We start from the raw sequence: 13,823 nt of genomic DNA on the forward strand, positions 1-13,823 counted from the left end.
GGTTGCTATTTGGATTGGACAAATTTATTAGGTCAACACAAAAACAAGCTCCAGCATGAATATCATCCAGGCAGTTGCTCTTGACACCATCATCCTGATGAAAGTAGAACTGTGGGGGTCACAGATGAATTTCACCATCTCCCACTTCCTGCAGCAAATTCAGGGAATCTGTAGGTTTGGTTGTAGGTGACAGCAGACAGAACTACTTTGATCATGCAGGATATCATCACCCAAGGCAAAGGCTCAGAGCATGTGGAGCTCAAAACTGGCAAATTCCATGTCCAGGTGTGGAGGGTGAGAGTCTCCCAGTGTGACCTCAATTAGTACCAGCCAAAGCCAGAGCCATAGCCAGAGCCACATCCATACCCACAGCCACAGAGAGAGTGGGAGCGATATCCATAGCCACAGCCAGAGCCACAGCCATAGCCACAGCCCAGTCTGCGGAAGCCACAGCCATAGCTGGAGCCATAGCCACAGCCCAGACCTCCATAGCCGCAGCCTCCATAGCCGCAGCCTCCATAGCCGCAGCCTCCATAGCCACATCCTCCATAGTAGCTGCCACACATGGTGTTGGTTGTTGAGGTTGTGTTTAGGTAGAGAAAGAGAGAAGAAGTGTCACTTCACTGTGTACAATTCCCCTGCAGAGACCTTTTATATATCCTCATGTGGGTGGGATCCACCACACAAGTCATCCCATTGGTTAATTTGCAAGACCTCTGTGAGTAACTTGTTGACCCCTGGTTTTAGGGTAAGGCTTTGGGGGCAATGAGGACATTTGCTATTGTTTAGCCACATTGAATCATCTGTGAGTCATTCATAAGAATCAGTTGTCCTAGCTTCGAAACCCTACTTATACAAGATCTTCAAGTTAGCAATTTGTAACCAGTCTTTACGACAAGAAATAGCATTTTAGACATTCTGACCTCAAACCACCAAACGACCAGCCTTCTTTTGGCTGACATTCAACAGGTCATAATAATCTGCCTTAATTTGAGATTCTCCATCTCTTCTTCTCTGTTTCAAATCATTTTTTCTTTTAGGGATTTTCCTTATTTTCACATGAGGAGTAGCTCACTAGGAAAAGCCAAAAGGTATCACTCAACTTCATGAGACTATTAACGAAAAGCCAATAGTTTAAAATTCTGGAACACCAAGGCCTGAAAAAACTGGGCTTTTCTTTCTCACTTATATTAATATTTCCTTTTATGACTCTACTTTTAAAACGTCAATTTTTTTTTCATGATTTCAAGTTTATGTCCTGAATCTACAGCCAGGAAATAGAAATGAGATTTTATTTCCTTTATAAAATTGCATTTTCATGAATGAGTTTTCTTTATACTTAAACATATTTGTAATGTTTGTGTTTTGGCTCAAAGATGAATATAGGCATTTCTTTATTTAAAATAATACTAGCAGAGTTACCTTTCATGACACTAATAAATTTTCATCAACAAACAATGTAGTCTTGGTAAAACATCTTGGACTATGAGAAATATATTACTAATAGTCAGGTTTTTTTTAATATAATAAAGCTCAGAGCTTAACTGGAGGATTAAGTGAAATAGCCCTCTAATCTTATGTTCTTTGTAAGATGACCTCATAGGAGTCCGTAGAGCATAAGAGATATGAATACAATTCTGAGATCAGCTCTCTGGGTTCAGATCTTACTTCTATCACTTATAGCTTTGTGACCACTATAATGGTGTACCTCGGTTGCTCTATCTGCAAATGGGACAGTAATAACAATAATAATAATAACACAAGATAATTTCGAGAGTCAAATTAGTTAGTGCGTGTCAAGCCCAACAGTGTCTGGCACATGGTAAGTAGAAGAATAATCTTTGCTATTATTATTTCTTTCATCTTCTGTATCCCTGAATATAAACTTTAGTGGAGAGTGGATGAGTTGAACAAGAGAACTCAGACACAGCTAAGTCCTCATTTGGGGGTCTTGGGTCATTGCAGCCAAAGGAAAGGACTCTACCTTATGATTGTGTATCTAAAAGTAGAAAAAAGCATTCTCTAATTTTCCTGAGAAGGAGCAAGTCCCATGAGTGCCGAACAAATATAACACAAGCAAGTAGAGAATATAACAACTGGTGCCTACCCAGTTGGATTTGAGTTCAGATTCATTATGCTCCCTAGCACAATAAAAAACATTCCTGGCTGTAAAGCCACAAAGATGCGGCACTGAATAGCAGGTAATGAATTGACCAGAGGAGCTTTTGGCCAATGGCAATGGGAAATGGCAATATGTGCCATGTAAACATAGGTGTCAGCGCAGGACAGATGAAGGTGCTCCCTTCTGATCAGTAGCATCTGTCTGCACATTAGAGTCCACTCAGGAGAAGGTGGAGTTGGTGAAACTTTTAATTCAATTGAGCTTTCATTCTGCAGACTAGAATGTCAGTGAATTTTGTTATTTACCCAGAAGGGACAAGAATAAATGTTTTATCTACTGGAAATGGTAACTCAAGATAGAATTTGGTAAAATATGAAAATAAAGCATATTTGTACACCTGTAAAGTTTTATCTTATAAAAATGTTGCCTAAGAGACTCCTGGGTAGTTCAGTTGGTTAAATGTCTGCCTTCAGCTCAGGTAATAATCCCAGGGTCCTGCCAGTCCCATGTCTGGCTCCCTGCTCAGCAGGGAACCTGTTTCTCCCCCTCCCTCTCCCTCTGTCCCTCCACCCAATCGTGCTCTCTCTGTCTCTTTTTCTCTCCTCTCTCTCTCAAATAAATAAAATCTTTTTAAAAATGTTACCTGAATTATGTATTTAAGATAAAATGAGTTTTATCTAAAAGGAAACAGATATCCCATTCTTTAAATAAAACTTACCCTTTAGCACTTTGATTTTTCCAAAGCTAAACAAGAGTAACTTTTTCAACTGCAAGGGGCAGATGAATTTGAGATTATTAATACACTCAAAACAATTTGCATCAATTGCAGTTTGCATAATTTTTGTGATTTCATAGAATTTCATTATGGAATTGAAATTTGAGCCCTCAATGAGAAAATCAAGTCAGATATCTGTTGTTCAATGCACATGATTTGACTGTGAAAATATTGACCCAACCGCAGAGTCGTTTTGGCTATGAAGGCTTCACAATACCTAATGAAATGAGAGATTTGTGAGAATTTTGCTGTTGGTGTTGCTCTAGTTAATGAGAAATAACTTCTAATAAGGGCAACATTACCTGTGACTTGCCACATCTACACTGAAGAATTATAGATCTTATGAAGGGAGTGATATTCAGTCATCTTCCTCTTCTGCACCATTCACCCTGATACCACGACCTACTACAGCAACTACTATGGGGGCTGTGGCTCTCGTGGGCTTGGCCATGGCTACAGCTGTGGCTACTGCTTTGGCTATCATGGGTATCATGACTACAGATATGGCTGATGCCACCCATCTGGCTATGGAAGATATTGGTCATATGGATTCCAATGAAAAATTCTAGAATGACTGGACTCACTAGATTTGTCATCCTGTGAAACATGGATTCTGCTGCTGGTCTTGTTCATCCCATCCTGTCTCTTTAAAATAGCAAAAATCTAAATCTAGGCTATCATGAAAGACGCAGAGATGTCATCTTTCTCTGGTTCCGTCATATATTCTTTATGATCTTTCTTAAAGAATATCTTTTAAAATGCAACAGAAGTCTCCCCTTGATCACTAAGTACTTCCTTCAAGAAGTTTAATCTTTTTGCAAAGATGATATGCTTTCACATTTATTTATTTTCACTGTCATTTCTGCATATGGATGATTATAAGATAAAAATATGTGTGTAGTAACTATCCCCAGGGAGTGACACTACTTTCTTCCATTTGTTTTTTCTATTTTTTTTAAATCCCTCTGCATATTTCCCACACTATTTAAAGCTGAGCTTCCACATGACACAGTTGATTGCTTCCTCCTCAATAAATTTGGCTTCTCTTTAATTCATAGGCCAAATAATTCAAAACACACCTGAATTCTGGTAGCTGCACAGAGCTGGCTGTCTGCCCTCGTTTTCCTAGAACACAGAGGAACACACCCATATTTTAAGTGGTGCTTCTATGAGTTTTCCAGGCGTCTGGTTTCTGGTAGCTTCCTTCATAAGAAAGCTTCTCAGATGCCTGATGTCATTCACATAGAATTCACGTCCAACCAGGAATTGGACATAGGGAGTGCTGTACCAGTCCTGAGAACCCAGCTGTCTTTAGCAAATCTCTTTACGTAAGATCAGTTTGATTATGAAGCCCATTTCATATGTTTTTTAAGTCTCATTTGTTCAATACTTGGTGTGTAAAACATGCCAGGCACACTGCTGTGTTAGGAACGGAACATTTTGTAAATGATTATTTGAGATTGTTTCCATTGTCATGTTACTGAGTTGTTGAGTTGTTTTTTTTTTAAGATTTTATTTATTTATTTGAGACAGAGAGACAACGAGCAGAAGGGAGAGAGAGGGTGAGGAAGAGGGAGAGAGGGAGAGGGAGAGGGAGAGGGAGAGGGAGAGGGAAGCCAACTCCCCACTGAGCAGGGAGCCAGACTCAGGGCTCAATCCCAGGACTCTGAGATCATGACCTGAGCTACCCAGATGCCCCACATTACTGAGTTTTATATAGATGTACCATCTGTAAGACACTGATATCTATGCAATATTAAAATGTGAAAATTGGATATTCTAAGATTTTTAAATTTTTATTTTTTAGTTTTTTTAGATTTTATTTGTTTATTCATGAGAGACACAGAGACACAGGCAGAGAGAGAAGAGGGCTCCATGCAGGGAGCCCAGTGTTGGACTCAGTCCCCAGACTTCGGGATCACACCCTGAGCCAAAAGCAGATGCTCAACTGCTGAGCCACCCAGGCATCCCAGGTTTTAAATTTTTCCAAATGAAGAGTTGAAGAGAGTTTTGACCCCATTTGTATAAAAACAAAGCCTTCTCAAATAAATTTGTAAAAACAAACTGTTAAAGTTAAGGAGGATATATATTTACTAGTCAAATTTCAAAAATAAACTGTATAATTAAATAATGGGCTTCAGATTGATTTGAAAAATTAAAAAAAAGATGTGGTGAGTATAATAAATAATTAATAGAAAAATAATTTTTCTAATAATTACAACAAACTGCATTTAGAACCAAAACTTCAGATCTTTATATGACAGAAACTTAAAATTTTTCTAACATGTTAAAGCAAAACCTATCATAATGTGAGCTCTTATTATATAAATAATTTTATATGTTTTATATTCAATGATTATTTGCCAGTAATTAATGCATGTAACAAATTATCAATAAATAGCTAGATTCAAATTTTGGACACAGGTTCCAAATATTACTGGTTTAGCTTTCTTTCTTAAAAGTTTGAAGAACACAGCTCTAGACCAAGGCTTATCAAATTGTGGTCTGTTGACACCTGTGGAATCCAAAGATGCTTTCAAGAGGTTCATGAGCCCCAAACTATTTTTGTAGTTTATGTATTTGCCTATTCCACTCTAATAATCCCATGAATATATATTAGAGTTTTTCAGATATGTGCTATGTTTAATATACTACTACAACAAACCAGAAGCTGAAGCAGATATGAGAAAGCCATGTCCCATGTTTTTTCTGCCACTATTTCAAAAAACCTTCCTGGAGAAATTCACTAATGACTTTAAAGACAATTTGAGTATATGAGAACCCAAAAGGTAGAGGAAGGAGGACATCTAGCATGAATATTTTAATTTCTAAATAAATGTTTAATTGCATAATATAATGGTGTACTCCTGTAGAAAGTCATGGCTAACAAATAAATAAAACTCTCAAAATGAAAAAAATGCAGCTTTATGTTAGCACTTTAATGTAAATATAGTCAGTTCATCCTCAGTAAGTAATAGAAAATATTATTTGGTGTGAGGAGTTGTCTGATGGAAAGAAATAATATAACTTAAAAGATCTTTTACTTCAGATAACTCTTCACTTTTATCACTTCCTCACTCAAATAGATGTACTCTCAGCTCCTTGACTGATATCTAAATATGCCATTGAAATTACTATTTTAAGAGGAAAAAAAAGGAAAATTGGGTTTAAGGGCTTGAATATCAACAACATTTCAAGGAACCTGAGTATAGACTTTAATAACAAAACCAGAGTGAGATCTCTAAAATACAAGAAGAATCTAGTTAAGAACAAGTGACATGATTATTGGATTCCAGGAATAGTTAATAATATGTGTTATAAGGACATCTCCTTGTTTTTTGACACAAGTGTTTCATGAGCCTTCATTATTAAACTTTGCCTGAAATATGAGGTCATACTGCCTCATACATCACAGAAGATATGAAAAACTCTATATGCAGATGGTGACATTCAAATTGAGAACAAAAATTTCCTGTTCCACCATGGAAACCTCTCCTCCTAATACCATGCACCATTACAACAAGCATTATGGCAGCCTGAGCTGTGGCTCTGGCTCTGGCTCTGGCTCTGGCTCTGGCTCTGGCTCTGGCTGTGGACATGGCTAAGCTGCACATCTTGCTGGGGCACATTGTGGCCCCTATGGATTCTACTGAGGAACATCCAGAGCAGTTCAATCTACTATACTCCTTTACCTGTGAGTTCCCGACTCTGCTTCCATGGTTGTTCACAAGAGTAATTCTACTCCCTATACCAACTGTGACAAGCTCATCCATGATAACCTGGAAAACACAAAGCTCAGATCTGATGGATTTCTCAGTAGGTGAAAATAGCCAGGAAAGTGTCAAAAATTACAGAGGAATTTCATCTTTGATATCTTTTCTATTTTTTTAATATTTTAATTATTTGAGAGAGAGTGTGTGGGTGAGCAGGAGCAGAGGGAAGGTCAGAAGGAGAGGGAAAAGGACACTCCTCACTGAACAGAGATACAGGCTAGATCACAGTATCCCAGGATCATCACCTGAGCTGAAGGCAGACACTTAATTGGCACCCCTATCTTTTCTAATTTAGTTCAACATATTTCATAATGCAAAGTTTTGATTTTTAATGAACTTATTTTTTTGCATTCAGTAGTATTGCATTTTATTTAGATTAATTTGTAGGACTCTGTGGGGCACTGTCTTTGAACTTCAACTTTGTCATTATTCTGAGATGATCGTTTTCCAAAATACAAGGATATGGCCATCATTCCTTTATAACAGCATCATATAAGAACTTTTGCTTTCATGTATACCTATAGGCAGCACTATTGTTCATACATAAACAAGCTGAATGCCATTTCATACAATTTAGCACCATTTTCTATTATCATGTGCTAGAGATATCTGTCTATTAAAATGTACTACAGATATCTATCTGTCTAAAACCCCAGTTAAATTGTATCATTCGGATATGTGCCTTTGAATGTGGCTAACTGCTTTATTCTCCCTTTCTTACCTCTTCCTATTCCTCTGAGTTTAACAGCAAAAGAGCAATACATACCTGCATAGTTGGTGGGTCTGTTCTCATTTTAGAGATCTATCAGAAAAGCCATCTAGCTCCCTTCTCGGTTAACAATGTTTTAGCAACCTGGGTCATTATCTTTCATTTGCATTAGGGATATTACCCTTGCTCTTCCAACTTCTAATTTGAAGAAAACAAAACTTCTTTTCTCAATTACTCTAGCTTTCTTCCAGAACCAAATGAAGAAAAGGAGTCTCCATAAGACTCCAATGAGGAACCATGTCTCTGAACATCCAGACAATATTATCAAATATCAACACATCTGGCTGAAAGCACTCTAGACAGTTCAAAAATGTGTTATCATTTGAAGGACTTTCAAGAAATGTATATAATTTATATGATATCACATCATATTTTTAGAAGTTCTATTTCATTGTCTCAGCAACTGAGACAACTCAAGAAATTCTCCAATTTTTCCTCTGGGATGGTGGATGTCTCTCAAAGGCCTGACACCTACTCAAGTAATGAATAATAAACAGGATATGATTTCACACAATATCACTGATAGGACATCGTAGCCCTGCAGTGAGAAAAGTTGCTGGCACTTATTATGTGCCTAATCAATGTTTTTAATAAATAAATTAATGACAGTGAATAATGTTGAAAATGTCTCCCTGGAATTTTATATTCTACTTTAGCAGAAAATGAGAAAGTAGGGATATAAACTATCTCTGGGGTCTTGATGTACTCGTAATGTTATTTTTCCCAGAAAGTATTGATTGTCTCTTTATGGGCTCTCAATGGAGTACTCAGAATGGAATATAGTTTTATCATAACAAGAAAACACAGACATTTTCCATCCTTTACTCAACTATACTATGACTAAGAGACTTAATCAACTACATTACAGATCACTCTCAATACTTAGGGTAGATCAAAACCACCTTTGAGAAATACAATAAGTGTTTAATATGTGATGGATTGAATTTGTTAACTCAGCCATATTTATACTACTTTTCAAGAGAGATTCTATTTGAATATCATTGCATATAGCTAGATTTCAGTCACCGCCTTTAGCTTTATTCAAACCAACCTCTTGTTTCTTTCATCTAGTTTCTGGCCAATGTCAGGAGGAAGCACCTCAAATACTGAAATTAAATATCCATCTTAAAGCCTAACCTGGTTCATAGCCTCTTCTAAGAGAGAATCTAGCTCTTTCATGAGTGAGAAATGTTCTCTGTCTGCATGATGCATACCCTTCCAGTTGTCTTCGGAAAAGAATTTGAAACTCATGTAGGATATCACGTGTCCCCTATGCTGCTACTCAGCTGTTCTGTGAGGAGACTTCACCCCAGACGCCCCAGGGCAACTGTAAGATGATGGAACTCAGAGGGTGACTGGGTGGAGGAGTCTCCAGGTCTCTAGTTGGACTGAGGAAGGAGAGGCCTATACTGAAACAAATTTGACACACTGTCACAGAAAAGCAAAAAGTCCTGCTTTTCTGCCCAGTCTCTGTAGAAAGATCAACCTAGTTTTTTGTACCAGTTTTACTTACTGAGGCGTAATTGATACACACACACACACACACACACACACACACACACACACCCTGCACAGATTTAAAGTTTATAGTGTAATGAGTTTCAGCATATCACTATACCCAAGAAACCATCACCACAGTCAGGGTAATGAACATATGTATCACCTCCAGAAGTTTGCTCTTGCTCTTTTGTTTGTTTTTTTTTCTTATTGAGGTAAGAGCACTTAACAGAAGCTCTACACTCCTAACAAAATTTTAAGTGCACAATAAGGTATGATTAACTCTAGACACAATGCTGTACACAGGTCTCTACCACTTATTTATTTTGTATAACTGGAACTTTATACATTTTGAACAGCAACTCCCCATTTCCCCCTCCCCACAATCCTTGTCTACCACCCTTCTATTCTCTGTTTCTATGAGTTTGACTATTTTGTATGCAAGAATCATGCACTATACCCTTTTGTGACTGACTTATTTCACTTATCTAAATGTCCTCCAGGTTCATCTAGGTTGTCAGTGACAGATTACCTTCCTTTTTAAGGCTGAATAATAATATAATATCCTAGTGTGTGTATATATATATATATATATACATATATATATATATACATATATATATATATATAACCACATTTTTAAATCCAATTGTCCATCAGTAGACATTTAGGTTGTTTGCATATCCTGACTGTTGTGAATAATGCTGCAATGAAAGTAAGTACAGATATCTCTTTGAGATCCTGATTTCAATCATTTTGGATATATAACTGGATATATGCCCAGAAGTGGAACTGAAAGATCATATAATAGTTCTGTTTTTAAATTTCTGAAGTATTGCCATACTTTTTTCTACAGTGACTATACCACTTTTCATTCCTACCAAGAGTTTACAAAGATTCCAATTGCTCCAAACCCTTTTAATACCTGATAGTAAAAAACAAATATGTAAGTCAATGTTTCACTTTTTTCAATGTTTCACTTTATAGCAAAAGTGTATAATTTTCCAGAAATAACAAAAAAGTAACATAATTACATATAAAAATACTCATGCCTTTACAATGGCATTTGAATATAGGTTGTGTCCCTCTTTTCACTTACAAAGAATTGAAGGAATATTCTCCTTGGGAAGAGGACTCATACAAAATCATACAAAAAATGACACAGACATTTTGACAGAATTTTTACTTTACTTAGAATATCTGCCCATGAAACTATAAACTCAAGTGAGAAATCAGCATTCTTTAGAAATGCCATAAAAGCTGGTCAAAGAAATGTCACTGCAAATTGAATGCAAATTGAAAATATGGTAATTATTTACTGTTAGGCTCATATGGTTTGATTGTGAGAATTCTGACCTGAAAGAAAAAAGATCTAACTCATGAAAGTCTCTGCCAAAAAAAAAAAACAAAAACAAAAAACAAAAAACAAAACAAAAAACAAAAAACAACAACAACAAAAAATGAGGTTAAGGAATTTTTCTAACATAAATTAGTGTAAATTATGAATTCAAAACCTTCTATGGTTTGCCCTATCTGGCACAGAAGATAAATAAAAGCCCTGGGAAGATGGTGACATTCCAAACTGAGGACACTTAACATTCCAACTGAGGACACTTATCAACATTCCAACTGAGGACACTTATCCAATTATCAACTGAACCTTTCATCCCTGACACATGTGCTACTATGGCAGCTATTCTGGTGGCTTGGTCTGTGGCTCTGGCTCTGGGTCTGGTGGGGAAGGATATGGTTGCCACCACCCTTACCTTAGCAGATACTGGTCCTGTGGATTTTACTTCTAGAGATACTCCAGAACTCCTCTTCCTGTGTTTCCTGAATCCACTTTATGAGTTCTTCTCTTTGTGAAATGCCGATTCTCTCATTCTAGAATACTTAGGAAAGAAAGAACAGTTGCAATTCTACATGCATCAGCTCAGTTGAATAAAATAATCTGGAATGTCTTGCTTTATAAAAAAAATTCTTCTCTTGTTACTGCATTACAATTATTGCTCTGCATACATTTTAGTTCAACATTCTTCATGTGAAACAAAATTTATCTCAATTTTCAATAAAATCTCCTATGTTGAAAATACAGGGTTTTTTTTCATTACTTTGATACATCTGTTGCATACACATGAATGTGTACTTTTGTGACAGAAACATGCCAAAAAACTAAAGCTGAAGAATAAATTATTTCTAAATTAAATTTGGTTTTGATGAAACTGTAATCACTGCAACCACTTGATTATATTTAAACATTAGCCCATATGCTGAGTTTCTAATTAAAGGATAAAATCCCACAATGACACTCCTATTTCCAATCACCGTATTCTACATGCCTCTGTCTTCAGCTATTTCCTTACACCCCACTCTTGTGATTTTGAACTGTACTTCCTGGTGGTTGTACTTGGATTTTCCACCTCACATCTAATAGTAGCCCACAGAATGGAAGTGCACATCATCTTCGTCTTTAAGAATTTCTAGAAAGTGCCACCCCATTACCACATAAGCACATCAGACATAAGAAATTAAACCAGCGCTTTCATGGAATAATGATTTTGAATTTCATATTTCTAATTTCTGTTTTGAATATATTAAAATTTATTTTTATATTGAATACAACTTTCCACCAGATCCTATCAGAAAAAAATTGCATAATGGAATTTTAACATCATTGTGTTGAAGACATATTTTGACCTAACTTTTTTGTGTCATTTTGGCCTTTGTTTGAAATTAAGAACTTTTCCCCAAGTGCTCAAAAAAAGCATATCCCCTTTATCAATATGAAATATCAACATGTGGTATGTTGCAGATATTATTCTTTAATAATATAGATGGCCAAGTAACTCTTTAGGAATTTCAAATTTCTATTAATTATTTTTTAAAACTGGATCATAAGATTGAATGACATTTATGGTTTGCTATGTAGTATTAGAAGTCATTTCTCATTTTTCTCAGTAGGTAAAATATTTTAATCTATGTATCCATCTTATACAATGGAATTTTCTTGGCTTTCTAAAAATACCACAGCCTATGATTTGAGAGAAAGAATCAAATAACACTAAGAAAACAATGCCAATGCTAGAATTTACATGATTCCAGCACCTATGACAGTGCCTGGAAGTATTACACATTTGAATTTTGTTTACATTTCTGTTTTTTTAATGAATAAATAGAAAATAAATTAATGAATGAATAAGGATGACAATCTTTTTTTAATGTTTTATGTGACTTTTAGAACACTTTCAAAGTAAAAGCTTCCTTTAAAAATGAATAGCATATGAAAATGCATGGATATTCAGATGTGTATATAGCTATCCTCTCCAAAGCCTCACTACCCAAATGATTCTATTTTGTCCAATTGACATTGTTCAAATTCTTCTCATGTTAGCTCGGAGGGGAAGATGAATTTAGTAGCAATGCAAAATAGAGGGTTTGTATTTCACCATCCTTTACCTATGGCCAGGAGTACCTGGAAGACAAGTGTGTGATTACCAAAACTTTGGTGATTCTGACGAAAGAATAGGACAATTGTGTGCTTAAAATTACCTACTAAAATAGGGCAAAATTATTTTTTCATACATAGTTGGGAAAATATAATGAATTCTCATATATGTTTATATATTATACCATTCTTGAGTGATACAGTGTGCATACATTGCTTCAGTAGATTTCAGTCAGTTAGACACATACCAGTTCCCTTTATGGTTCACACTAGGATCCAGCCAGTGTTGGGGAAAAAAAAAATTCAGTTAGGAAAATTAAATGTTCATTTAAAAATGAAAACTTAGAGCATGATCTCCTATAGACAGGAAATTTTTCTCTATATGTACCAAGACTATACCCAGTTGAATCCCAAGCATAACCACATCTGTCCTATGATACATGTGCTCTGCCACTATTCAGCTAACCTGAGTGTGCAGCTCTTGGAAGTTCCCCACCAAAATATAATAAACAAACAAACAAACAAAAAACTCCAATGGATCTAGCAGTGATTAGCAGTGATAAGGAAAAATGACAGAATAGAACACAGCTTCACCAGGACCAGTGAACTAAGCCTCCTCATTGCTCATATCTGTATCAGCGGTACTTGATCACATTGTGACAGATGAAAGCATAAAATGCCATCAGTTTCCAGTAAACAGATAACAGACTCCCTGAAAGCTGAGCCATCATGCATTAATGAAAAGGAATATTTTTAAAAATCCTAAGTTGTGTAAGTAAATAGTTAACTTTACAAATGTGATCAAACATTAAAAATTAATGTAAATATCAATGAAAGAAGACGTGTCTTTATAATAGGATAGAAACCTACTTGTATTTGGTCAATTATTCATTGTCATTGATCAGTGAGAAACACTATTTAGGGATGTAAGATCCTTTAATGTAGTAAAAATTCATAAGATTTATAGACATGTGGCTCCAAGTAACTTTCCTCTTCTAACCACCTACCTCAGACATGATTATGTAGTAGGCATTAATATTCTTCAAATGAAAATGGAGGGGAAAAGCCAATAAGGTCTTATATGCTCATGGATATACACAGAGTCTGATCCTAAATGTTAAATATATTTTTATCTAGTTTGCAGAGTGGACAAACCAGTTACAACATAACAGAAATCTACTATTTGAGGCAAAGCAAGTAGATTGTGAGAAACCAGGCATTGTAACTAAGTAATCAAGGCTTAAGGAATGCACTTCACATAAATGAAAGAAATAGAGATTCATGAGGAGCTTTATTGCAAATTAGTCTGAAGTATGAGGTCAAGATTGTCTGTGGTTTGCCATATCTACTATTTACTTTATATGAAAGGTCTTTTGCAGATGGTGCCATAAAACTCAAGAAACTTATTTCCTGCTCCTCAACTGAATCTTGCACTACTAACA

At 35.9% G+C, this 13,823-nt stretch overlaps 1 protein-coding gene across 1 annotated transcript; it reads right to left on the reverse strand.

The window, feature by feature from the left end:
- Nucleotides 1-2: 2 nt before the first annotated feature.
- LOC129502232 (keratin-associated protein 6-1-like) lies at nt 3-637 on the reverse strand. Its single transcript, XM_055313769.1, has one exon. The coding sequence runs from the start codon at nt 564-566 to the stop codon at nt 321-323; it is 246 nt and encodes an 81-aa protein (XP_055169744.1). The 5' UTR covers nt 567-637; the 3' UTR covers nt 3-320.
- Nucleotides 638-13,823: the final 13,186 nt, after the last annotated feature.

Source organism: Nyctereutes procyonoides, unplaced genomic scaffold, assembly GCF_905146905.1.
Source record: "Nyctereutes procyonoides isolate TBG_1078 unplaced genomic scaffold, NYPRO_anot_genome, whole genome shotgun sequence".
In the NCBI taxonomy this organism is placed as follows: Eukaryota; Metazoa; Chordata; class Mammalia; order Carnivora; family Canidae; genus Nyctereutes; species Nyctereutes procyonoides.